The sequence below is a fragment of the Falco rusticolus genome, chromosome 2 (genome assembly GCF_015220075.1).
Source record: "Falco rusticolus isolate bFalRus1 chromosome 2, bFalRus1.pri, whole genome shotgun sequence".
NCBI lineage: Eukaryota > Metazoa > Chordata > Aves > Falconiformes > Falconidae > Falco > Falco rusticolus.
In genome coordinates, this window is record NC_051188.1 from 2,272,492 (window position 1) to 2,295,576 (window position 23,085).

Genomic DNA, 23,085 nt, shown 5'->3' on the forward strand with positions numbered 1-23,085 from the left:
GCATTGCAGGGACCATGATAACGATTTCCTGGTGTCTATCATGGGCAGTGCCCCAGCACAGTCTGGTTTATGACCATAGACTTAGGTCCAGTGGCTGTATTTACTATAGACACTTCACAGGAGAATGGGCAAACCCATTAGCTCTCCTGTGTCTTGCTTTGACAGCCACAAAAACAGGAGGGGTTAATAGCAATTTCCACCTCACAGCTGAGGTGGCAAAGCTAAACTTATTAACACAGAACATCTAGATACAACAGGCTTCTGGACCATCTGGGAGGATATCCGCTAATGTGTCTGCATTTGGCTTTGTAATATTTAGTTTGTTTTCATTGTGCAAAATATTATGCTTTTAATTAAACATTTCATGTCTCACTGGTCACAGGCGGATAGCTAGAACTTCACCTCTGTTACTCCCTCAGAGAGATGCTGCAAACACTCTTCTTGCAAAATTTATTGTTATTTGCATTACAGATCCATTCTTACTATAAAAATTACATGTATTGCCAGCACTGCAGCATTGCCAGCCATAAATCACAGTGAGCTATAAACATGTCACCCAATAAACTATCAGGAGAAAATCATGCCTGCTGGGAGAACATCATAAATGGAAAAGATCATTTACTTCACACACTATTTTCACTGGTACGCCTCACACTGTTTACGCAGGGGAGCCTGGGCTCCGCACCGCTCCCGGTTGATTGGACAGGGTCAGTCCTCGGGGCACGTTATAAGCGCTGCCCTTCTGGTGCTGAGACACGGATGCAGGTTCTTCCTCTGCATCACAGCAGGGTTGTGCTGCCTGCGCAGGTCATAAAGCCCCTGGGTCCCCACCGCCACACTCGGTAAGTACCCTGGGCAATTAGCAGCCTTTCCATCATTGCACTACTCTTTTACTAGTGCTCTGGCTGTGGTTTATGGGGCTAGACATCAATAAAGGTGGGGAGGTGCATCTCCAAAATGCCACTTGGGAGGTCCACACCACTCCAAAGGACCCACTGGGTGGAATGTACTGGTGGAAGTGGGCAGGTGTAATTTCAGGCAGTGCTGGCATCACAGTACTGCTGGGGAAGATCTAGCCATTACAGTGCTGCTTGCCATTGTGCTGTGGGCTTTGTGCAAGAATTAGTCTGCTCTTCCACTGTCTGGTGGCCTGGCTCAGCTGGTGGGAATAGCACATTCCTGTTCTTGTCTGTAAAGTCAACAGAAATTTGGCTCTGTGGGTGCTGTGTCCTGAGTCCTCCCTTCGCTGAGCAGCTGAGCCCTCACTTGGGTGCTTGAGTGGGCAGTGATCCAGTTGTGAAAATACCAAAGTCTCTTCTTGGGGAAAAAAGCAAATTTCTTAGGCTCATACTTCCCCAGCCCGCTCTTCCAAACCCCTGCTCTTGCATATGCTGAGAAGAACTCTTAAAGCACCAGTACTTTGCTTAAGTTACTGGTGAAAATCAGTCAGAGACAGACAAGAAATCACAAGGTGGCTTTTGAGGGTTGGAGAAGGAGAGACAGCACTGTGTCCTCCATGAGGCATCTGCATTCATGCCTGACCCCTTTCCTCAGGCAGTCTGGAGTAGCTCCTGGGGAGCAGAAATGCCTTGGGCACTGAATAGTCAGACAGCTTTCTCTCTGTGGTAGAATGCCTTTCTAGGCTAGCATCAAATACTCCCCAGGTGCTGCCATTAATTTTTAAATTTGTATCCTCCACCAGCTGGAGGTTTGTTTCCTCATCAGGGCTTGGCTGCAGCATGAGAGGTGTAATTACTGTCCCATGATATTCAACTAGGAGGTGTAACCTATATGTGTGCTACATGTTATATATACACATATAAACATACATAAACATAAATAAGGATGCATAGTTGTTCATATATTTCATATATATATTTATATATATTACTTATAGACACACACATAAAATATGGAGAGGAAAAAATGGCTTGGAGTGGGATCTGTATCTTTAAAGTGTAGGGGCACATCACAAATCCGAGTAGCTCAGAGAGGAGCAGAGCTAGTAAAGCCCATTTCTAAATAACTTCATATTGCACGGTAGAAGTTGCCAGTGTCTAACAAAATCAGGATTGCATGAAGGTTTTCTTGTAGGAACATCTTCTCGCCAGTCCTTTCTTTCCCTCCGTGCTCTAACAGTCTCCCTTCTTTATCCACCTCCATATTCCTGGAAACCTCTTGAATCTTAATATCCTTGAGAGTTCTGGATATCTGCCAGATGCTGCTTTAAGTGAGACAGTTAGACAAACAGGCATGCATGCACTCAGGTTTTTAGGTTTTTTTAACCCAGCCTCCAGACGAGACTGAATTGCAGGAGTCTGCAGATTAATTCTCACTGCTCAGATGCTGTTGGATTGATAGAAAGGAACAGCTTTTACCTTTGGGGAGCTCTAAGGCACCTTGTAGGACCAGAGGTGCCTCTGGACAGTTTCCTTTTGCCAACGTCGACCACTGCCAATGTGTTAGGGAAAGCGTTGGCTGCCCATCCACGTCTGTGCCATCCCATGTGCCGGTGAAGAAAGGCTGTGACTTGTCCCTTCAGCAACTGACACAGTGGGGCTATGTGCTTGTCAAGATGATTCCTGATACTAATGTGTAACTTTGCAATGAAGATAAAGTGGTCCTGCTTGGAGGAAATTAAATGACTTTGTGTCTTCCTCAGTTCTCATCAGTTAGGTGTTGCTTTGGCCCTGGAGCAGGAAGATGTTTATCCTTGTTAAGCTTTGGGATTTATTGCCACATTAGACTTTCAAGCAGGCTGAGAGTCTAATGGAGTAAAATCATATTAGGAACGTAATAAATACTTCATGGAAGATATGTGTGTTTATTCAAAAATGAAGTGTATTATAGTAAGCCCTCTTGCTCATAATTCATGTACTCTTTGACCTGCTTGTTTTGTATCTTATGGAAGGTGCATTAGGACGGAACCCACAAGTATTTCCTTTAATTAGCTCTTCTTTTGCACATTGACTGTTTTCCCCCATCCACCCAGCCAGTTATTCTGCCACAGAAGCCACAGAGAGGGCTCGAGGACCCTGTCAGCCTCTCCAGCATCTCTGTTAGGGTGCATTGTCATGTGCAGTGTAGGAACCTGGATTGTGCTGAGATGGCTGAATCCTCCAAGGGGACTGAAACCTGTAATAAGATCACAGGCACATAGGTTCATTGAACAGTTCAGGTTGGGGAGACTTCAGAAGATCTGGCATGAGAGCTGGAACTAGATGATCTTTAATGTCCCTTCCAGCCCAAACCAAGATATGATTCTGTGATCTGTAGTCCAAGGTCCTGCTCAAAGCTGTGAGGTCAGACAAAACTGCTCATGGATTTATCCATTGGGATCTTGAAAACTTCTAAAGATGGAGATGTACAACGTCTCTGGGTAACCTGCTCTGATGCTTGACAGTCCTCATGGGGAAACATTTCTTGTTGTGTCCAGTCTAAACCTCCCTTGTTTCAACTTACACCTCTTGTCTTTCATCCTTCTGTCATTCACTGCTGTGAAAAGCCTGCCGCGACCTTCTTGATAGCCTCCTTGTAGGCAGAGGAAGGCTGCTGCTGAGTCCTTGCAAAGCCTTCTCCAGGCTGAATAAGCCTCTTTCCTTGATCTCTTTTCCTGGTGTATTGCTCCAACCCCCATCCATCTCAGTGGCCTTCTGCTGGCCTCTTTCCTTGGTCTCTTACCCTAGGACATTGCTCCAACTCCCATACATCCCAGTGTCTTTCTGCTGAACTCACTAGAGTAGACATCTGCTAGATTTCTGTAAAGGCCTCAGTTGCCTCATACTCTTGATCCCTGTGTAAAAACCCCACCATATCCTCTGTGCCCCTCCCCTCTGATTCAGACCCAGAGACTTCCTGTGGATGCCTTAGTGCTTCTGAACCTGCAGCTTCTTGTGCCTTGGCTTGCATTTGCCTGTTATTAATGAAAGTCACAGGCACCACACAAGTGCAGTTTTGCTCATTTATTCCCCAGCGCCTGATAGTAAGGTAGATTATAAAATGAGCAACAACTTGGATGTGAATTCCCCTAAAAATCTACCTTACACTGGTGGCCATCTTCTGAGTTGAGAGTAGCAGTGTTTAAGTGCCCGATTCTCTGTTATATTTTGCATTTCCAATGTTGATTTCTTAACTAAGAAGTCAGAGTTAAACTTTCACCATTTTTGTGTCCTTTGATCTCCAGTTATCATGAAAAAGAAGCCACGTGCTTAGCAGCTTAGTCTTGGTTGGGATGACTGTAGAAAAAGCATTTGCTCACTCCATAGAGCATCTCAACCTGTGGAATTTGGGGACAATTGTAAAACAGTAGCACTCACTAGGAATGTTTTCACTTTCATTTCAAGAACATTTTTTCTTTTAAAGAAAAACTGTCCCTCCTTTTCTTTCATTTTATAGTTTAATGGATAAACAAGGGTCTAGTTTTATGTGCCACTATGGTAATTAGTGTCCTAAACAGCATGGGGGCATCTTCATAGACTGGTGGGATGGTAGAGGGTTGTGGCAGTTGTCATTACCCACTTCTACATTCAGTGGAGAGTCCAACTATTTGGAGTTTCTGTTGTTCATTTCTTTTAGGTATAGGTCATGTGAGAGCTGAGCTGGGATGGAGCATGACTCACATACCACGTGGGAATTAAATGGCTCCTTCTATCAGCCTTCAGCTTTCCTCATGATGGGCATCCCAGGCCTGGAAGCCCTTCACCACTGGATCTCCATCCCTTTCTGTGCACTGTACCTTATTGCTCTCCTGGGAAACTGCATGATCCTCTTCATCATAAAGAAGACCCAAAGTCTTCATGAACCAATGTACTACTTCCTTTCCATGCTGTCAGTCACTGACCTGGGTTTGGTTCTATGTACGCTGCCTACTACTCTGGGCATTTTTTGGTTTAATATGCGAAGGATTGGTTTTGATGCTTGCCTCACTCAAATGTATTTCATCCACATACTGTCCTTCATTGAATCCTCTGTGCTCCTGGCAATGGCATTTGACCGATTCATTGCCATCTCCCATCCACTGAGACATCCATCCATACTGACAAAGACGACTGTCATAAAAATAGGTTTGGCAATTATAATGAGGGGTATGGTCTCCCTCCTTCCCATACCCTTCTTGCTCAAGAGACTAACCTTTTGTGGGAAGACTGAGCTTTCTCATTCTTTTTGCTTCCATCCTGATATCATGAACCTAGCATGTGCAGATATCAAAGTCAATGTCTTCTATGGTATGATTATTCTCTTATCAACGGTGGGGATGGACTTCATCTTCATTGTGCTGTCCTACATCCTGATCATTAAAACTGTTATCAGCCTTGCAACCAAGGAGGAGTGTCTCAAGGCTTTGAATACATGTGTCTCCCACATCTGTGCTGTTCTAGTGTTCTTCATCCCAATGATCGGACTGTCCATGATCCACCGCTTTGGAAAGAACATTCCTCCTCTGGTCAACAGTTTGGTGGCCTACACCTACCTTATAATTCCCCCTGCTCTCAACCCCATTATCTACAGCATAAAATGCAGCCACATCCGTGAGGCTTTGCTCAGGGTACTGTGGAGGAAGAGTGAATCTGAGTGGTAGCTTCCTTTGCTATTTCTGTTAGAAAGTACTGGTGAGACTGGCTTCTTGGTGCTCCATCCACGTGGGTAACTGCCAGAGGAAAGATCTGTAGATCCACTCGGACTCTGTCCCTATACCCAGAGCTGTGATATTCCATGTTTTGTCCTAGTATGATGCTTTCGTCCCTTGCAGCAGCCTGCAAACACTCCAAGCATTAATGCCAGTGATATATACAGATGGAAACCCCAATTAGAAGAAAACAGTTAAAGAAAAATGAGCTGCGAGATTTTCTCTTCTCAAATCATGCAATGGGGTGGATCAAGAAACCTCTGCAATGCACGTAATACAAACTCCAGTAGCCAGATAATACTGTGTAAGCTTCACTCATACTCCCTTGCATGGGGCCATCATTCCCCTATGGCATATTACTGCATAGCTAACCCAGATAGCAAGTTCAACAGGACAGGGCTTGGGCCAAGGGTTTAGAGCGACTCCGAATATCCCAGCCATTAGCTGTTCAACTGGAAACATTCCACAAAATGGAGCTCAGCTCCAGAGGCTGAACACAGATAATTTTCTGAAGATTAGGTCCTGTTAAGTGGGCCTGCAGTGCTCTTATTCCTTCTAAAAAAACCCCTCAACCTTCATCTTTGTTTGTGTTTCTAAAGTGCCATCCACATCTACAGTAGTGGAAACAGTACTGCTTTTGCATCTCTTTTTGATGCCTTTGAGTCTTACCATTTCATCAAGTCTAATGTTCCAGCCATTGTTTTGCATTGAATGTAATGTATGTGCAAAAAGTCTTCAATAAAAGACACCTATAAGTCAACAGACTTGATGAGGCCATTTTTTTCTGTCTATATGATGCAGAGATATTATCTTAGAGTCGCTTAAAATCTTCAGGATTTGCTGTGGATGAGCACAGGATTATATGAATTAGGGATGCATGGGGATGGTGCTTCAGCATCTGGTGTGGCTAGCTTTCTTGCTGAAAAAAAGTTTCAAAAGTATAATAGAAATAGCTAAACTTCCTGACACTAAGGACCACATTCTACAGTCTTCCACCTGAGATCTGCCATGTACTGAATGTACCATTCAGAGGGACAGGAGGAGATCTCCAGGGGTAGTCCACAGATGAAAGGTGACAATGTGTCCCAACATATTACTGCTCTGCTGTAGGATGGGTCTCAGCCAGACACATAGAAAGGTTTAATTACCCTCCTTACTTTCATCCTCCCACAGATAGAATAAAGTTGCCCCAAATCTTTCATGCTTCCAAATTATGGAGCTATAATTTTGTTGCTCCAAAGACATACTTTGGCCAGTCTTGACCATGGTGGAGAATAAGAAATTGTGTCCACCTTGGAAAGGTGAAGCAGCAGAAGGTATGAGGACAGGATTACTTACCAGAACTGGCCTGTTTCTGCCTGCTGCTAAGCACTTCACACTTCAGACTAACCCAGGATTAGTGTCTTTTTCTATTCTGCTGTACACATAACAGTACCTGGAATAGAGAGAAAAGAATGAGGGAACATCTCCAAAAAGAAATGTAAAGGGAGAAGGGAAGATTCCTGAGGGGAGGATTCCCAGGCCACTGTTTGTTTTGTGCTGTGCCAGTTATTTTGCTGAGGATCCCAGTGAGCCCTTGCACAAGTTAAGATACTGTTCAGCAGACCACCCCAGAACATCTGCTTGAGCATTGGCACAGTGGGTCTTGGGGTGGAGGTTCTGTTTGCATTGAGATAGCACCCAATGGGACCACTCTTTGCTCAAAATATCTAAGGTTAACCTGGTGCTTGTAGCCAGTTATTATCAGAGGAAAGATTAACGTAAGGGAACAAACACAACTTTCAGTGGAAAAGCCTAGAAAAGAGCTTTGCTGGAGAGGTGCTTATCTTGCAGGATCCTTACACAACACTGCTCCCATTCTGAAAACTTCCAGACTTTCTCTGTGGATAGCTGTGCTTCCTGCCTACAGCCATTCTCTGAGACAGAAAAAGCCCAAGGAGGCTCTGCCACAGCAAGCAAACATTCAGAGGAGACAGCAAGGGAGGAAATGTGTGGGAGATTTGTTAGCACATTTATTAACACAGCTGGAGACCATGGTGGAGTAAGGCTTGCAGTGGCATTTAGTGCATCCCCATCATCCAGTTCAGCAGAGCTTCATCTGCCACCACATCTTCTTCCCAACCTGTGTAGCTGGAAGGTACCAAGCAGACCCTCAAGATACGGAAACTTCTGTATAAGGTACTGTGTTTTAGGAACATATGTTCAAAAACCTTTGTGGCTGCCTTGGGGAATGGGAAACTTAGCTGTGTTTTAAAATCTGTGTAAGAGAAGAGCTAAATGAACCACTTAAAGCTGCTAATTCCTATTTTGTGATGCCCTGAGCTCTCTGCTTTGTACATGGGATCACTTACGGTACCTGCCAATAGCTTTCTTTTGTATGAGGCACAAGGAAGAGCAGTGTGAGGCGTATCAGAAGCATCTCTTGGAGAGGAGAGGAGAAGGAGGAGAGAAGGATGGGAAGGGGAGGGGAAGGAATGGGAGATGCAGAGAGGGAGAGACAAAGTGGGAAGAGGAAGGGGAAGGGAAAGGGAGAGAAGAAGGAGAAGGGTAAGGAGAAGGAGGAGAAGGGAAAGGAGAAGGAGAAGGAGATGCAGGAGGAGAAGGAGGAGAAGGAGAAAGGAGAAGGAGAAGATAAGGAAAAGGAGAAGGAGAAGGGAAAGGAGAAGGAGAAGAGAAGGAGAAGGAGAAGGAGAAGGAGAAGGAGAAGGAGAAGGAGAAGGAGAAGGAGAAGGAGAAGGAGAAGGAGAAGGAGAAGGAGAAGGAGAAGGAGAAGGAGAAGGAGAAGGAAGGAAGGAAGGGAATTCCTGCCATCTCCATTGGTTCCCACTGCCAGCTCTTCCCATCTCAACCCCTCTTCAAGCCTGCACTGTGCATCTCCTTCCTCTGCCCTAGGAAACTCTCCTGTTACCCACATTCACATGGAGCCGTGCTGCAGTCCCTGCTGTGCTCTGTGGCTTTGTCCACATTATAGTTAAAAGAGGGATAAGGACAATTCTCTGTCCTGGAGACACCTGGTGCTTCTTGACCCCGTCTATCTTTTCTTCCTTTCCTAACCAGGATGACTTTACTCCACAGCCCAGTAGACATTATTCCCAGGCTGGTACTACCCCCTGATTCACGCCCAGGCACTGCCTGCGGCAGGGCTAGCTGGGAGCAGCCAGGAATGTCCCCGGAGGTGAGGAATGAGTAAATGGCATGGATGATGCTGTGATGAGTCTGCAGCCATGTTTTGTTCACTTTAGTACAGGCACAGCTTGTAGAACTCCAGATATAGCAAGTGCCTGCCCAGAGCAACTGATTTAGCCAGGACCTGGGCATATTTATGAAATAGTAGCCAAGTTACAAGCAGGTCCACAAATGTTCTGCTTCAAATGATAACAAACAGCTAGGAAAAAAACCCAAAACCACATGTGATCAAACCTTTGCTTAAGATTAATTTTAATTTTGATTCAAAAATGCTTAAGTGATTTAATTTTTATTATGATTTTAATTTAATTAAGTGATGTCTTGTGGGTGGTTTTTTCTTTTCCCGTTTCCCTTGCAGTAATGTTTTGGCTTGATGTATACTGTTTTTTAACAATGAGGTGATATGGAAAAGTGGCTACATATTCAAAAAGGCTCAGAGCACTTTGAGGGGGTATATATATTCCCCTGTCACTGCCATATCATAGGAGGGAGTACTGGAGATATGGATTCAAGTGATGAGACTGTCCCATTGCCTGCTCCATTCTGGAAAATTGGTCTAAAATCAGTTTTGACCCCATGGGACAAACCTGGTCAATGTTTACGAGCATTTGGTGAGATCAGCTGCTGTGGCTGCTGTTAGTGGTCCTTTGGCTTTGATGGTTTTACTATCTGAATGTGCTTACCTCTTGTTAAATGCAATTACCAGGGCTTGCTGGTGGAAGGATCCCCCTAGGAAAACAAATCTGCATTTACTGGTGTTTTTAAAGACACAGACTCACTTTTCACCTCCACAGAAAGCAAGATTATTACAGTACCTGGTCTGCATACCACTAGCAATCCAAAACTTTTAGTCACTTCTGAAAATGTTGGTTCATTTATCGATGCTATAGAATGAAAGGTAAACTGAAACATCCAGGGATTGTTGACTTTGTGTGCCTGTCTCTCACAGCTGTATTCTTGCAAAATAAATGGTATGGCAGAAATTTTACAATGAGACTCATAGTGTAGTTACACCTCAGTGGTTGGCAGGTAAGTTGGCTCCAATACTTGTTGGCAATTACTGAAACACATTGTTCATTGAGGTTGCATCTTAATGTGTTTTGCTGAAAATTCCATCACTAGAATAGCTATTAGGCAACTGACAACAACAGCCCACTTACGTTATTTGTAAATTGTGTATAAAAAGCTAGAATATGAATCTTATTTGTTAGAGATTCAAGGGGGAAGAATCCCACATCAGGGAAATAAATCATGATTGTTATTTTAGGATAAGGGCTTCACCACAGATGTGCAGTAAAAACACAAAACACATTTTCACAACTGAATGTTACTTTTAAAATAGCTGTATTAATAGCCTGTGGAGCTAGCTTGACATTAAAACGTTTTGTATCCTCATTTTACATGGGTAGAGCATGAAAGAAATATCAGAAAACTGCAGATAGCAGTTACGCACTTGACCTTATGCTGTCCATACAGGCCAGGGGAGAGGGTGAGTTTATTCCAGCATAGGTACAGCCAGCTGCTAGCTTGCTGCCTGATTCATTGGGGTGGATGGATAAAGTCCCATACCACCATGGAGGTAGAGCTAACCCCCTCTTCTTTATGGTCAGAGGTGGGGACTGCGAGTCAGGCAGTGTCTGCACCTCTGTCCTAAGCCAGGCTGGGCTGTGCAGCACTGGGACTTCTGATACTGCCCTTGCACCAGCCTTTGACGCTCCAGCCCAACACTTTCTAATTCCCAATATTTTTAAAAATCTGATCAATGGGAATACAAAGGCACTTAAAGCAAAGGCATATCTTCCTGTCCATTCTCATTAGGTCACAGCACCCCTGGAAAGTTTACAGATACAGAATAAGGAGAATAATCAGACTATTTTTTTCTCTACAGATATTCTTATAGTTCCATATGTGTTTTCAGGCAGAAAGTATGAAAATCCAATCCCTGTGTGCAAACAAATAAATATGCATGTCTCACTGTGCATGTCTGAAGTGCTTGGGAGTGGTGGACCGTGGGAGGCAGCACAGCCAGTTTCACAGAGTACATTTCTGACAGGGCAGCACAGCACACATGGGAAAACTCAAGCATAGCTGATAGTTAACAGTAAGCAGTAACTTTTTTTTTTTTAATTTGCCCTTTAAAAATAAGAAAACATGTTCAGTTGTTTGGTTTATAATTTAAAATGTTGATTTTACAGTGTTCTGTATTTAAGAAAATTCAAGCAATTCCTGTTCAAATTCAAATGCCACTATTTTGTGGCTGCATATGTTATTCTATAGAGCCATAATGGGCTAAAGAAATAGGAGAGGAGCTCTCTGTATCAGTATGACAACTATAAGATCCCCTTGCATTTCACAATCCCAGTCCCATGGGATTCACAGTCATGGGAAAGGATTTATAAAGCTGCTGTTTCTCTTTTCCTTGCAGCAGGGGATGTGCCATGGCATAGCATGACTGCTTTTCACCCCACACGCCATGCCCTTCCCCAACAGCTCGGACCTCAGCCCAACCTCGTTCATCTTGGCCAGCATCCCAGGGCTGGAGACTGCACATTTCTGGATGGCGATCTTTCTGTGCTCCATGTACATCTTGGCAGTCACAGGCAACTGTGTGGTGCTGTTCATCGTGAAGACAGAGCCCAGCCTACACGCTCCCATGTACTTCTTTCTCTGCATGCTGGCTGCCATCGACCTGGCCTTGTCCACTTCCACAGTACCACGTGTCCTCTCCTTCTACTGGTTCAACACCAAGGAGATCAGCTTTGGTGCTTGCCTTGTCCAGATGTTCTTCATCCATACCCTCTCAGCCATCGAGTCCACTGTCCTCCTGGCCATGGCGGTGGACCGCTACGTGGCCATCTGCCACCCACTGAGGCATGCTGCCATCCTCACAAATGCTGCAACAGCAAAAATAGGGCTGGTAGCCATGGCCAGGGGAGTTCTCTTCTTCCTACCTTTGCCTTTGCTCCTCCTGCCCCTTCCATTCTGCAGCTCCCGGGTGCTGTCACACTCCTTCTGCCTGCACCAGGATGTGATGAACCTGGCCTGTGCCAACACCACCCCCAGCATGGTTTATGGCCTCACTGCCATCCTGCTGGTCATGGGGCTGGATGCCATCCTCATCTGCCTCTCCTATATCCTGATCCTCAAGGCTGTCTTGCAGCTGGCATTGTGGAAGGAGAGGATCAAGGTGTTCAGCACCTGCATTGCCCATATCTGCGTGGTCCTGGCCTTCTACGTGCCCCTCATTGGGCTGTCCGTGGTGCACAGGTTTGGGAAGGATCTGGCTCCACTGGTCCATATCACCATGGGGAACATTTACATCCTGGTGCCTGCTGTGCTTAACCCCATCATCTACGGGGTGAGGACCAAAGAGATACAGAGGAGGATCCTCAATTTAATTCATATATACAACAACAGAATTTCCCAGTGACTTGTTCTTGGTCACTGTCTCCTGTATCCTCATACCAGTTCACCTTGTTTTACACTCAGAGACTTTGGTGCAGGACTGTCCTTTGTTTTTATGGCACCTAGGACATGGTAGGAGACTGTGGTGCCTACCACAAGGCAAGAAATAAACAGCAATTGCAAACTCTTTCCAGGACTGTTAACCCTCACCAAACGTGGAGAGAATCTACTGCAATGATCTAAATCCAACCCTGATCCATCAGGTAAAGCAATGGGAAGGAAAAGTGGCTCAGCAAACTGATAAAGATGTCTTGACATTGCACTTCTTTGTTCCCATCTCACCTCTAACAATGGCAGAGCTGAGTGAACGCTACAGTGTTTTTTGAATGATTCAGTTAATTCATGGTTTCTACTTGTGGCACGTTTGTTTTCCAAAAACAATTTAGCAAAATTTTTGCCAGAAGCTTTGTTAAATATAATATCACTCTTTTAAGTATGTAAGTCCAGGACACAACATTATAGATAGATAAATGCACTTCAGAAGTCCTCCACCTCTGTGATCTTGTCCTGTCCTATTGGGTCGTCAGTCAGGACAGCTCAGCCACTTTGTAGCAGATGCTCTGGAAAAATTTCAGAGCCAGACTTATTGGTAGCAATTGTAAAAATAATTGCAGTTACTAATTATAGCAAATAAAATGACAATGTCTCAAGAGAAGAAATAAGCAAGTTATAAATGTTAGCGATACTTCCAAGCTGAAGGAAGTGGTAATTCCAGGTCAAAGGTGTTTTGTACCTTTGAGTTCACACATGCTTGGAATTCCTAAGAAGTTACAAATTAAGTTCAAAATTTTTGGCTTGCAAGCTTTTTTAATGCTTCCTAGGTATTGCCCATGAAACAGAGTACCTGACAACCTTTCCTCTCTTTATTCTCACAACTCTTCTACCAGTGGGACACTACCATAAAAGTCTTAATACAATGAAAGCCAAGAAGCTGTAGCGCCAGTGAAGGTCTGAAAGAAAACTGCATTTGCTGTTATACCATCACAGAATCACAGAGTGGTTGAGGTTAGAGGCACCTCTGAAGGTCATCTTGTCCAAGCCCCCAACTCAAGCAGGGCCAGCTAGAGCCAGCTGTTTGGGACTGTGTCCAGGCAGCTTTTGAATATCTCTAAGGATCTCTAAGGATGGAGGCACCACTTCATATTTTGGAATAAGATTAAAGAACCTGGGAAAGGATGTTTTACAAAGGATTTGCAATAAGATTTTGCAAAGAAGCATACAGATTTGAAGAGTATTCACTTCTAAGTTTTTTTTCCCCAAATGTTCTTTGTCTTTTTAAATATGAATCTGTTGCTTTATAAATAGAAAAAAAGAAGCAATCTCTTCTTTTTCATCTTGGTTTTTAAACTCTTACTTTGTTCTTGGTTATCATGAATTGTGGTCTTCATCCTTGAAGCGGCTGCCATGCACAAGGACGCGTTTGCTGTTCCCACTGCAATAACCCACTGGGATTCCTCCAGTGAGAGGTGCCAGTGGGGTGTGATCTCTAATTTGAACACACTATCTTTCATTGTGCAAGGAAGTAGTGCACAAAACCTTGCACAGCAGGACCCTTCAGAGATGACTAGTGACCTCAGGACATCTCTAATCCAACCTCCTGCTCAAAGCAGGGGCAGCTCTGCAGTCAGCAAGGTTGCTCAGGGCTTTTTTCAGTTTGGTGTTGAAAGCTTCCAAGGATGGATGTTGCATAACCTCTTTGGGACTCTATTACAGTTCTTGATTGTCCTTACTGTGAAAAACCTTATCTTCATATCCAGTTTCAATTTTTCTAGTTTCAATTTACGCTTGTTTTCTGTCATTCTCCTTCTTGCCATGCCACATTGCGCAGAGCTTGGCTCCATCTTGTTGATAAGGGCAGGAGAATGCTGCTCTCCTGCCGTTGGGTCTTCCCCAAACCTTTTCTTTTCCAGGCTGAACAAGCCCATTTTCCTAAGCCTCTCCTCACAGAGCATTGCTCCAACCCCAGCCACTCTGGGAGCCACCAGCTGTACTTACTCCACTTTGTTGATGCCTTTTTTTCACTGCAGCCCAAAACCAGATACGGTACCTTGATCTGGTTTACCAAGCATGGAGTAGACTGTTGGATAATCCTTTTGGAGCATGGCAGATCACTCTGGAAAGATCAACCCAGAGCCCCAAACAAAAAACATCAGGAAGAACTGCTAGAGAAGGAGGAAAGAGAAAAACAAAAAATACAGAACATGTAAATCTGCACTGATTCACACCATGCAAGTGGAAGTTTGCTTGATGGTCTAAGATATGTAGGGAGAAGTTTCATTTAGTGTTAGGCCAGTTTGCATGGGGTTTTCTCCAGCTGGGTCCTAAAAACCTTCCAATGATTAGGCAGCACAACCTCTCTGGGCAACCCTCCTTTGATTGGCATGTGCTCCTGTTGCCCCTGTACATGCTCATGTAATATAAGCAAGTTTAGTTGTGAAAAAGAAAGAAATTACTTGAGAAAAACAGGGAAATATGTGGAAAGCAGGCAATGAATAATGAGTTCCCTCAGGGAAGACAGAAAACATGTCTGAGTGCTACACTCAAGGGTTCCTGCCTCTTGTCCACTACTTCTAGGTGTGCTAAAACAGGTGTCTCACCTAAGACACAAGCTGTCTTGCATCAGGGCTTTCAAATGATGGCCATATGGTGCAGTTTGCTCCAATCACCAACTAACACTGAGAGTGAAATAGGTGTCTTTTTCATTGTCTGTGCCTGTATAGCTTCAGTCTTCATGAAACACATCTTGTTACAACCCTGTCTGCTAAATTAAAGAACATTTTATTTCAAACTAAATACTTTCATTTAAGTGAGTTACAAGTAGTTGCCATCTGGGACTTCCAGGCAATTTTGCCCTGTCATTTTTGTCATATCGTGTTTTAGTAGAGCTTAGAAGGGTAAAAAAATTTCATAAAAGTGAAAACAATCTGTACCTGCCTAAAGTGATTTGGGAAGTGCGAATGAATTCTTTCAGAGGCACACTGTGGATCTAAACCCTTTTCAGATGGCTGTGGCATTGAGAAATGTCTCCCACTCATTCTCCATATGTTGCTTATATTTTTTCATTTCATGCTGAGAGAAAAATGAATAAAAATGAATGAACCATCCTGAAAACGCTGTATTATATTTCCTAGCCATCTTTCTTCAGGATAGACAGTTACTAAAGCCTCAGAACAGAGAGGCATGATGAATTTCTCCTGGGTGCAGATTACAACTGTGTGGGATTCTTCCTCTCTTGCTTTACAAACTTTAGTCATAGAGCTTTGCTTTGCTGGAGAAGAGAGGGAACATGCCCTCTTCCTCAACATGTGTTTTTGCCAACAATGACAATGGCTTTCCAGCTGAAATGTCCATTGCTGAGGCACTGGGGTCAACTCTGCCCTGCAGCAGAAGGAAAACTCCAACCAGGGCATGGGGCATCTGAATCCAGGTCTCCTCCATGAGCAGGGCCAAGAGCCAGAGGTGGGGATGGACTGACTTAGCTGCATCCCAGCTGGCTCTGGGGAGGTGACAAAAGGGTGGGGCAAGGAGAGGGAGGAAGGGAGTGGAGGACAGGATGGGAGTGTGGTTTGCACAGTGGTGGGGCAAGGACTGGGAGTCACAGGAGCCTGGAAATGGCAATAGGGCAACAAGGAGTTGTACTGAGCTGGAACAGTAGTTGGAGATTGTAGAAGAATGAAGCTGGGTTAATTAGCATTGATAATATACAGCTATAATAATATGTGGGCTGGCTGCAGCGGCAGCAGGCTGGCTGATGTAGATAAGGTGCAGCTGTGGCTGGTTAAGTTAAGTGGTTGAGAGCCAGGGAAGAGAGCACAGCCAAGGAAGAGAGAGGAGGAAGAAGCAGAGAGAGGGAGAGAGGGCTTGGGCTCTGGCTGAGGCGAGACAAGGAGAAGGCAGCAGAGGGACTGGCATGAAGAGTGTGTTGGTATGGGATGGTAAAAGACCTTGTTGCAGCTTGATAGTTTGGAGAGTGTTGTGACAGGAGATCTCCTGGGGGTTCTCCAAGTATTACCCTCCCCCTCTGGAATCGGACATGAGGACCCAGCATTTTTGGAAACTGGCATTTCTGCTGTCCCAGACTCTCTCAGTACCAAACCCAAGCCTTGAGGTTTGATACAGTTCCCCAGTCATTGGAGGGGGGTGGGGGTGGTATTTGTATGATTGGTGTTTTAATTGAAATTGGCATTGCCAAAGATTTGGCATAGTGATCTTACTTTGCATGAACTCAGCACAGGGGGGTGCTGTGTGCCACACAGCAAAGTTACTTATGAAACATGCAGAGGGCTCTCAAATGTGCCTTTCAACATTTCACCACTCTCCAACTATGTAATGGGGATGATGTTATCAACTTTTCTCTCAAAGCCTCTATTAGAGCTATGGATGAAATGTAGCACAGAAAGCATAGATTGCTCTTGTTCAGAAAGTATTTCATAATTCATGCTGCTGCAGTTCTAATTACCAGCCCAGTCCTGTGATCCAATCTTGAACTGCCCCATTGCTCTTAAGTCTCCTCCAAATAAACACACTGCAAGAAGACATGTACAAAATGGGACAAAATGCAGTTGTGCCTATGACGTCCCCAGCATTAAGATGCTTAAAAACTGTCTATTTGTCTCTCTCTAATTACACTTTAAGTAGCAGGGGAATACAGACAGAAAACGGTCTCCTGGTGTCCTCAGTGCAGAGTCCCTGCATGGAAACCTGTAGCACTCAGATGAGTATTTAGGCTTTGGGCAGTAATGTGTTGCTCTCCAGTCAGGCCTTTGATGCCACTACTCACCCTGGGCGGCAGCAGCAGCAGCAAGCACTGAACAGCCCCGGGTCCTGTCTCTCTTATTGCCTTTGTCTGGGAATTGCATTCCCCATCCTGGCATTCTCCATGGAAGAATGAAGTTTTAGCAGCACCAACAGAGGCAGCTGGCAGGAAGGAGGTGGAAAGAAGAACGAAAAATATCAGGAATCTTAATTCCTAGGATGTTTACAGCCACATGGAAAAAAGAGAGGAAATCTCTCCCAGAGCACAGGTGACCCAAAGCCATATGTATCTGTAAGGTCTCAAGTGCAGCCCCGCCAGCCCAGCCCCAGCTGGTTACTGCTGGCTGGGCTGAGGTGGTCGTGGTGTGAAATCTCTCTCTGGATGGAGCGGGAGTGCAGCTGCTGGAGCTGGCTTGGCTGGCACCAGACCCTTGGGGAGGAAAAGCTCAGCTTTCTTCTGCGAAGCTGCTATTGTCTCCTCCATCCCTCTGCTCTTTGCGGCTCCAGGGAGGTTTCTGAAGGGTCAGGAACACTGGCCTCATCTGTGCTGCCGGAGCCTTCAAGGAATACTTTTCCCAAAGTGTTGGGGAAAACCCATGAACTGAGCAATGTGCAGGGGCTGAGCAAGCTGCAGTCTTTTCTGGGGGGAGAATGGACTGTGTTTGTAGGTCGGCAGGGTGTCAAACACCGTGGCACTGGCTAAGATTTTTACCCTGAAATGAGTTGTTCCTTGACTGAGGCAAGCCCTCGTTGTCAGTGTGTACACTGGCAAGCAGCACAATGCTGTTACAAGTTTCTGTAGAGCTGGTGCTAGTGACTTCATATCCCCACCATGCACATTTTAAGAAGGTTTACTTCAGACCAACTTTCATCTGGTCTCCTGGGCTGGATACCCTTTGGACACTGGAGAGTGTCAGGTATGTGCCTTGAGCAGTCTTCCCATTCAGTTTGATCTAGCATGCTCCAGGACCACTCCATCCACTTGGTGGACAGAGCACTTTCAGTGGAAACTGCCAGGACTCTTGCTTCAAAGGGGCTCTCCTGAGCCAGTGCAAGCAGCTATCACAGGGATGGCTGCCCATGGGGGGAATTTGAGCTTCTAGACCTACCTCATGATGGTCACTGTTTGCAGTGACCAGATCAGGTTGAGTGTGTTTGATGCTTTTTTTTACAGGATGCAAGAGCCCTCAGTGTAGGCCAGAGACAAGAAGGGTTTCATGTCTCTGAGCTCTACTGCATTCTCCCACCCTCCCTACTTCCTACTTATTGGCATCCCTGGGCTGGAGCAGGAGCAGTTCTGGCCTGCCTTCCCCTGCTGCATCAGGTATGCCATTGCTGTGCTGGGGAACATCACTCTCGTCCTCATCATAAAGGCAGAGCCAAGCCTGCATGAGCCCATGTACTTTTTCCTGGCCATGCTGGCCTTCACTGACTTGGTCCTATCAACATCTACACTACCCAAAATGCTTGACATATTCTGGCTGGACTCCAGGAAGATTGGGTTTCTCTTCTACCTTGCTCAGACGTTCTTCATCCATACTTTTTCATCAGTGGAGTTGGGCATGCTCGTGGCCATGGCCTTGGATCGCTACACTGCTATTTGCTTCCCTCTGCGGCACTCCAGCATCCTCTCTGTGCCAGTGGTGGTGGCCCTCGGGAGCCTGGTGCTGGTGCATGGGGTTCTCCTGTTGATTCCAGTCTGCTTCCTCCTTCTCAGGCTGCCCTTCTGCCAGCATCACATCATTTCCCACTCTTACTGCAAGCACATGGCTGTGGTGAAGCTGGCATGTGGGGACACCAGACTCAGTGTCATTTATGGCCTTTTCATGGCTTTCATAGTGACAGTATTGGACACGATTCTCATCTCTGTGTCCTACACCATGATCCTGTGGGTGGTGATGAGGCTGTCATCCTCAGAGGCATGACTTTAGTCTTCAGCACTTGTACATCCCATGTCTGTGTCATCCTTTCTTTCTATGTAGCTGTCCTCTTCACATGCTTCTCCCACCGCTTTGGGAAGAGCATCCCTCCCCACGTCCATATAATGGTGGCCAATCTCGACCTGCTACTCCCCCCCATGTTAAACCCCATTGTTTATGGGGTGAGAACAAAGAAGCTCTAGGAAAGGGTGTTCCTCTTCTTCCAGTGAAAGGCAACCTGGCCCATAGGTATGTGCCTGAAACTGTGCTTATCATTTACTGATGATGCTGGTAAATTTAATAAGCAGCAGCACTCTGACTATTGATTTGTTCAGGGAGAAACCCTCCTTCAATGCCTGGAGTTTAAGCAATGCATTCTTGCAGAAATCACTAGATTGCCTCTTCTATTATTGCTGTCCAGGAGGTTTCAACCACTGTGTCATGAATCTTGGCATAAAAACATTCAGTCCAGCTTCTTCACCACTGGGAGAAGGAGAGTTCACCCCTCCCAGCAGTTGAACTCTTCACTGTTAAAATTCCTTCGCTATTAAAAAAAATATCCTCTCATGGTGAAAATTGTTCCACTATAAGCCTGAGTATCTCCAAAAGATCTTCATGCGGTGCTTTCATTATTTGAAAAGTGTTCCCTGGGCTGTGTGATGGTATTTAAAACACATGTAGAAGTAGCACTTAGGGACATGGTTTAGTGGTGGACTTGGCAGTCTTAGGTTTATGGTTGGACTTGATGGTCTTAAAGGTCTTTTCCAACCTAAATGATCCTCTGATTCTATGGGAAGGTGGTCACATGGGAACGGTGACTATCCTTGCAGAAGGAAATGGTAGAATTCAATTTTAAGGCTTAACCCTTTTTTTTTGTGTGTGTGTGTGTAAAGGCAAAACCTACACTAATCTTATGCTAGCAAATTCCAACAGTGCCATGTAAGTGTAAACCCTTTCAAAAATATCAGAAATCTTCATTGATGTGATTATGTGGAGTGATTTATCAGAGAGATCATTGCTAACAGGATTGTACTGCATTAATATAAGGCAACTATCCTAAAAAAAGTGGCAAACATGTTTTACAAAATCACTGCTCTGTATCTCAGAAAGGTAAGCAGCAGAATGAGGTGAAGGTCAGGCAACCAAACTCAAGTTACAACATTCAAGCACATTACAGACCCTTCCTCTATTTTTAGTGCAAACTGAAGAGCACTAAGGGGTGGAGAGGAGGTCTCTGACCTGGCCTGGTGTTTCTTGGAGCTCTCTGTCTTCTTGAGCAGCGCTGACTATTGTGGCCCCCCATGAGGAGTCTCCCACCTCTGCTCTCTCTCCGTGAGCTGGATGTTAGAAGGCAAGCATGAGGGGAGCCCCAGGAAGAGAGCATGCACTTCTGCTGAAGCAAAGCAGATGTGAGGCTGCAGGCAAAATGGGAAACGACTGGGTTTTGGCACCATTTCAGTAGAATACTGAAATTTCAACTCAGTGCATACTTTTTCTTCAGATAAAGCAGAAGTAGCTTTTCACGGACCACAGGCAAGAGGCAGGGGAAGCTAAAGGAGGAGAGAATTGATGGCAGTTTGTCTAAGAACTGGTCTCCGAGCACCCACTTCATTAAGCAGTGCACACTCATGAAGAATTCCTAAATGGTTCACACTTCTTGTGGACTGATGCTGACCCACCTCCACTCTGATGAGGTAGAACCCCCATTTTTCTGCAGGGTCCACAAAAAATGTGTTTTTCATTTTCATGAAGAACATGGGAGCTACCCTCATGACCCATGCCCATCCATTCCACCATACTGCTGCCTCTAGTGGCAACGGGAGGTTGCTTCCAAGAGATGCCTTTTGAAAGCAAGAAATAGCAGCAGGGGGTCGCTACTGGCCACATAAGTGCAAAGGTGGCTGGCTGATGCATATTGCTTTTGTGACCTGTGAGTTGTGTGCATACACACCATCACCACCACATAATGCCAGATACTCAGCACAAACAGCTTAGGCTCCCACTCGGGATTCCCTCCTCTGTAAATAAAGCAAGCTGGCTGTGACATCTGGAGCATTGCACAGTATGGATGGGGTGGTTGCTGGGGTGGGAGGGTGTCAGCAGTGCCCTCCAGTCAGTGCTAATGCTGCATGTCAGCTGCCTGGAGAAAGTGGTGGGAAAGCCAAGGAGGTCTGTATCCAAACCAGGGACACAAGCACACTTTCTCAGGGGGTGGGTGTGTACAACTTTGGGCTGGTGCTTTGAAATCTAAAAGCAATGCATGGTGCAATTGCTGAAGAAGGCCAAACCTGAATGTTCTGATGGGCAGCGCAGTATTTTCAGGAGTTTTACCCCTGACAATGGTGCCTGAGGCCACAGCTGACGGGAAAAGGACATTTTGCCACCATCACTCTCTCCTGTCTGTAGGTTCGCATCTGTCCTTCTCATCCCTACGGAGGGTCTCTCAGGAAGGTTTCCTCCTCTTGGATGTCTCCTTGTTGAAGCCAGAAGCCAGAACCACATTCCAGTCCTCCTTTGATTTCACACCTCGTTTCTAGCCCTACTTAGCCATTCCACAGTAGCCTTCCACTTGACACTGGGTTTCATTCCTGATAGTCTGTTTGCATCATCTCCTTTGAGACAGTGGCTCGCTCCAAAAAAAACCCCAGAAGCAGCAGTATCCAGTGAGCCTGGGACTCCCAGGGGATTTGGTGAAGTGGGGATATGGAGACGTGTTCACTGGCAGCCTGGAGGCAAGATGCTCAGGCAGCTCATATTTGACTATTGCTCCATATTTAAGGCAAAGTGATCTGCTATTTCTGGGCTGCTTTTCCCCTGTTACAAGTCTCCGGTTTGATAATTTCAGAGAACTATGCCAGTATTACTACAATATTACTGTTCAGGTGATTATTAAAAGGAGGATGTGCATGTAATGAGGAGCTTGTTACCTCAGCTCAGGTAAAGGAGCTCAGACCCTTTTCTTGTTGATGGGGGCCTGTACACACCATTTATCTGACCAAGCTAGACATCAGAGTGAGACAAACTGCCTTCTGACAGTGCCTGTTCCCCAATGTGCCTCACAGGGCCCAGGCAACCACCTGAGATGCTGATCCCTATGCAGCAGGCATCTGCACCCAGCTGAGGGGACAGCGACCTGTAAGGAAGAACAAACAGTCCCTGCCTGTGTTACAGCTTGGCAAGGTGGGCAAGTAAGACTGAAATCTTCTCTTCTCAGCATGCAGAAGTGGTTCCTGTGCACCACAGGGAGCTGCTGGAGCTGTCCTCCCTGCTAGAGGGTCATTTGGTTGTTGTTTATTACATTTACAATGCAAAGCAGCACTTGTGTTTGCACAGACAAGAATATCTGAGTCCCACATCTTTCACTCTTGGGCTAGCAGATGTTCACAACACTGCTTTATGGCAACATGCTGGTGAATGCTTGTTGGCTGGATCCTGCAAAATGTTGCTGCACTACATGGGTTCTCAGCTGTGCACAGCTCTCAGATGCAGAAACCACTTGGTGCACAGGCACTTATGTCAGGTCTTTGCTGCCAGGGTTATTTTTAGGGAAGGAAAAGATCACCAAGTCTGATAATCATTCACAGAAAGAAAGAAAATTGAGGTGCAAAAAAGTAACAAAAAAAAAAAAAAAGAAAGAAAAACATCTGAAATGAGGATGAAGCTCACAACCGGCAGAGAAGACATGCTCTGAAACGCTAGCACGGAAGTGATGTAGGAAGCTCATTCATGCAGTACTGGAAGCCACGCTCAGATATGCGGGTGAGGGAGTCACCTGGAAATGTCAGAGCACAGGGGTAGGTATCTGCATGGTGCTCCTTTGTCTTGCTCTTCTGCAGGACAAGGAAACGCCAGAGCTAGGGCGGGTGAAGTCCCTCTGTGACTCCCGAGTCCAGATGTGGGCTTTCTGTATGAGATACAAGTCTGCTTTCAGCCTTCATCCAGGATGCCAGCTCCTAAGTCTTTTTGCCAGCTGGTGCCACACAGTCAATACACTATCACACCTGCCAATCTAGTAAAATGTTCTTTGGGTCCTGGCATAGAGGTGGCCATAATTCAGCCATCAGCTAGGTACTGTGTCCCTCCATCTCCACAAGCTTTCTAACTTTTAGGAGCTGTAGTTCTCCATGGCCAGAA

General features: G+C 45.5%; 3 protein-coding genes and 2 long non-coding RNA genes across 6 annotated transcripts; 3 read left to right on the top strand and 2 right to left on the bottom strand.

Annotated features, from left to right (window-relative positions):
- Positions 1 to 573: 573 nt before the first annotated feature.
- LOC119142807 lies at positions 574 to 11,405 on the bottom strand. 2 transcript variants are annotated; one of them, XR_005102429.1, is made up of 4 exons: positions 11,321 to 11,396; positions 9,496 to 9,541; positions 6,965 to 7,061; positions 574 to 4,276 (listed from the first exon to the last, which is right to left on the bottom strand). It is a non-coding gene; the product is annotated as an uncharacterized LOC119142807 (long non-coding RNA). The 2 variants fall into 2 exon arrangements; XR_005102430.1 differs by lacking the exon at positions 9,496 to 9,541 and having other exon boundaries at positions 11,321 to 11,405.
- LOC119142786 (olfactory receptor 51G2-like) lies at positions 4,272 to 5,750 on the top strand. The gene has a single exon (XM_037376163.1). It carries the CDS (start codon positions 4,604 to 4,606, stop codon positions 5,576 to 5,578), a length of 975 nt encoding a protein of 324 aa, XP_037232060.1. The 5' UTR covers positions 4,272 to 4,603; the 3' UTR covers positions 5,579 to 5,750.
- Positions 7,134 to 15,391, top strand: LOC119142789 (olfactory receptor 51E2-like). The gene is made up of 2 exons (XM_037376166.1): positions 7,134 to 7,804; positions 11,238 to 15,391. Exon 2 carries the CDS (start codon positions 11,286 to 11,288, stop codon positions 12,240 to 12,242), a length of 957 nt encoding a protein of 318 aa, XP_037232063.1. The 5' UTR covers positions 7,134 to 7,804; positions 11,238 to 11,285; the 3' UTR covers positions 12,243 to 15,391.
- LOC119142806 lies at positions 14,356 to 23,081 on the bottom strand. Its single transcript, XR_005102428.1, has 3 exons — positions 22,724 to 23,081; positions 17,058 to 17,194; positions 14,356 to 14,439 (listed from the first exon to the last, which is right to left on the bottom strand). It is a non-coding gene; the product is annotated as an uncharacterized LOC119142806 (long non-coding RNA).
- On the top strand, positions 17,738 to 20,742 carry LOC119142792 (olfactory receptor 52R1-like). Its single transcript, XM_037376172.1, is given in 2 exon segments — positions 17,738 to 18,952; positions 18,955 to 20,742. Coding segments are annotated over 2 exon segments (903 nt in total). The 5' UTR covers positions 17,738 to 18,249; the 3' UTR covers positions 19,155 to 20,742.
- Positions 23,082 to 23,085: the final 4 nt, after the last annotated feature.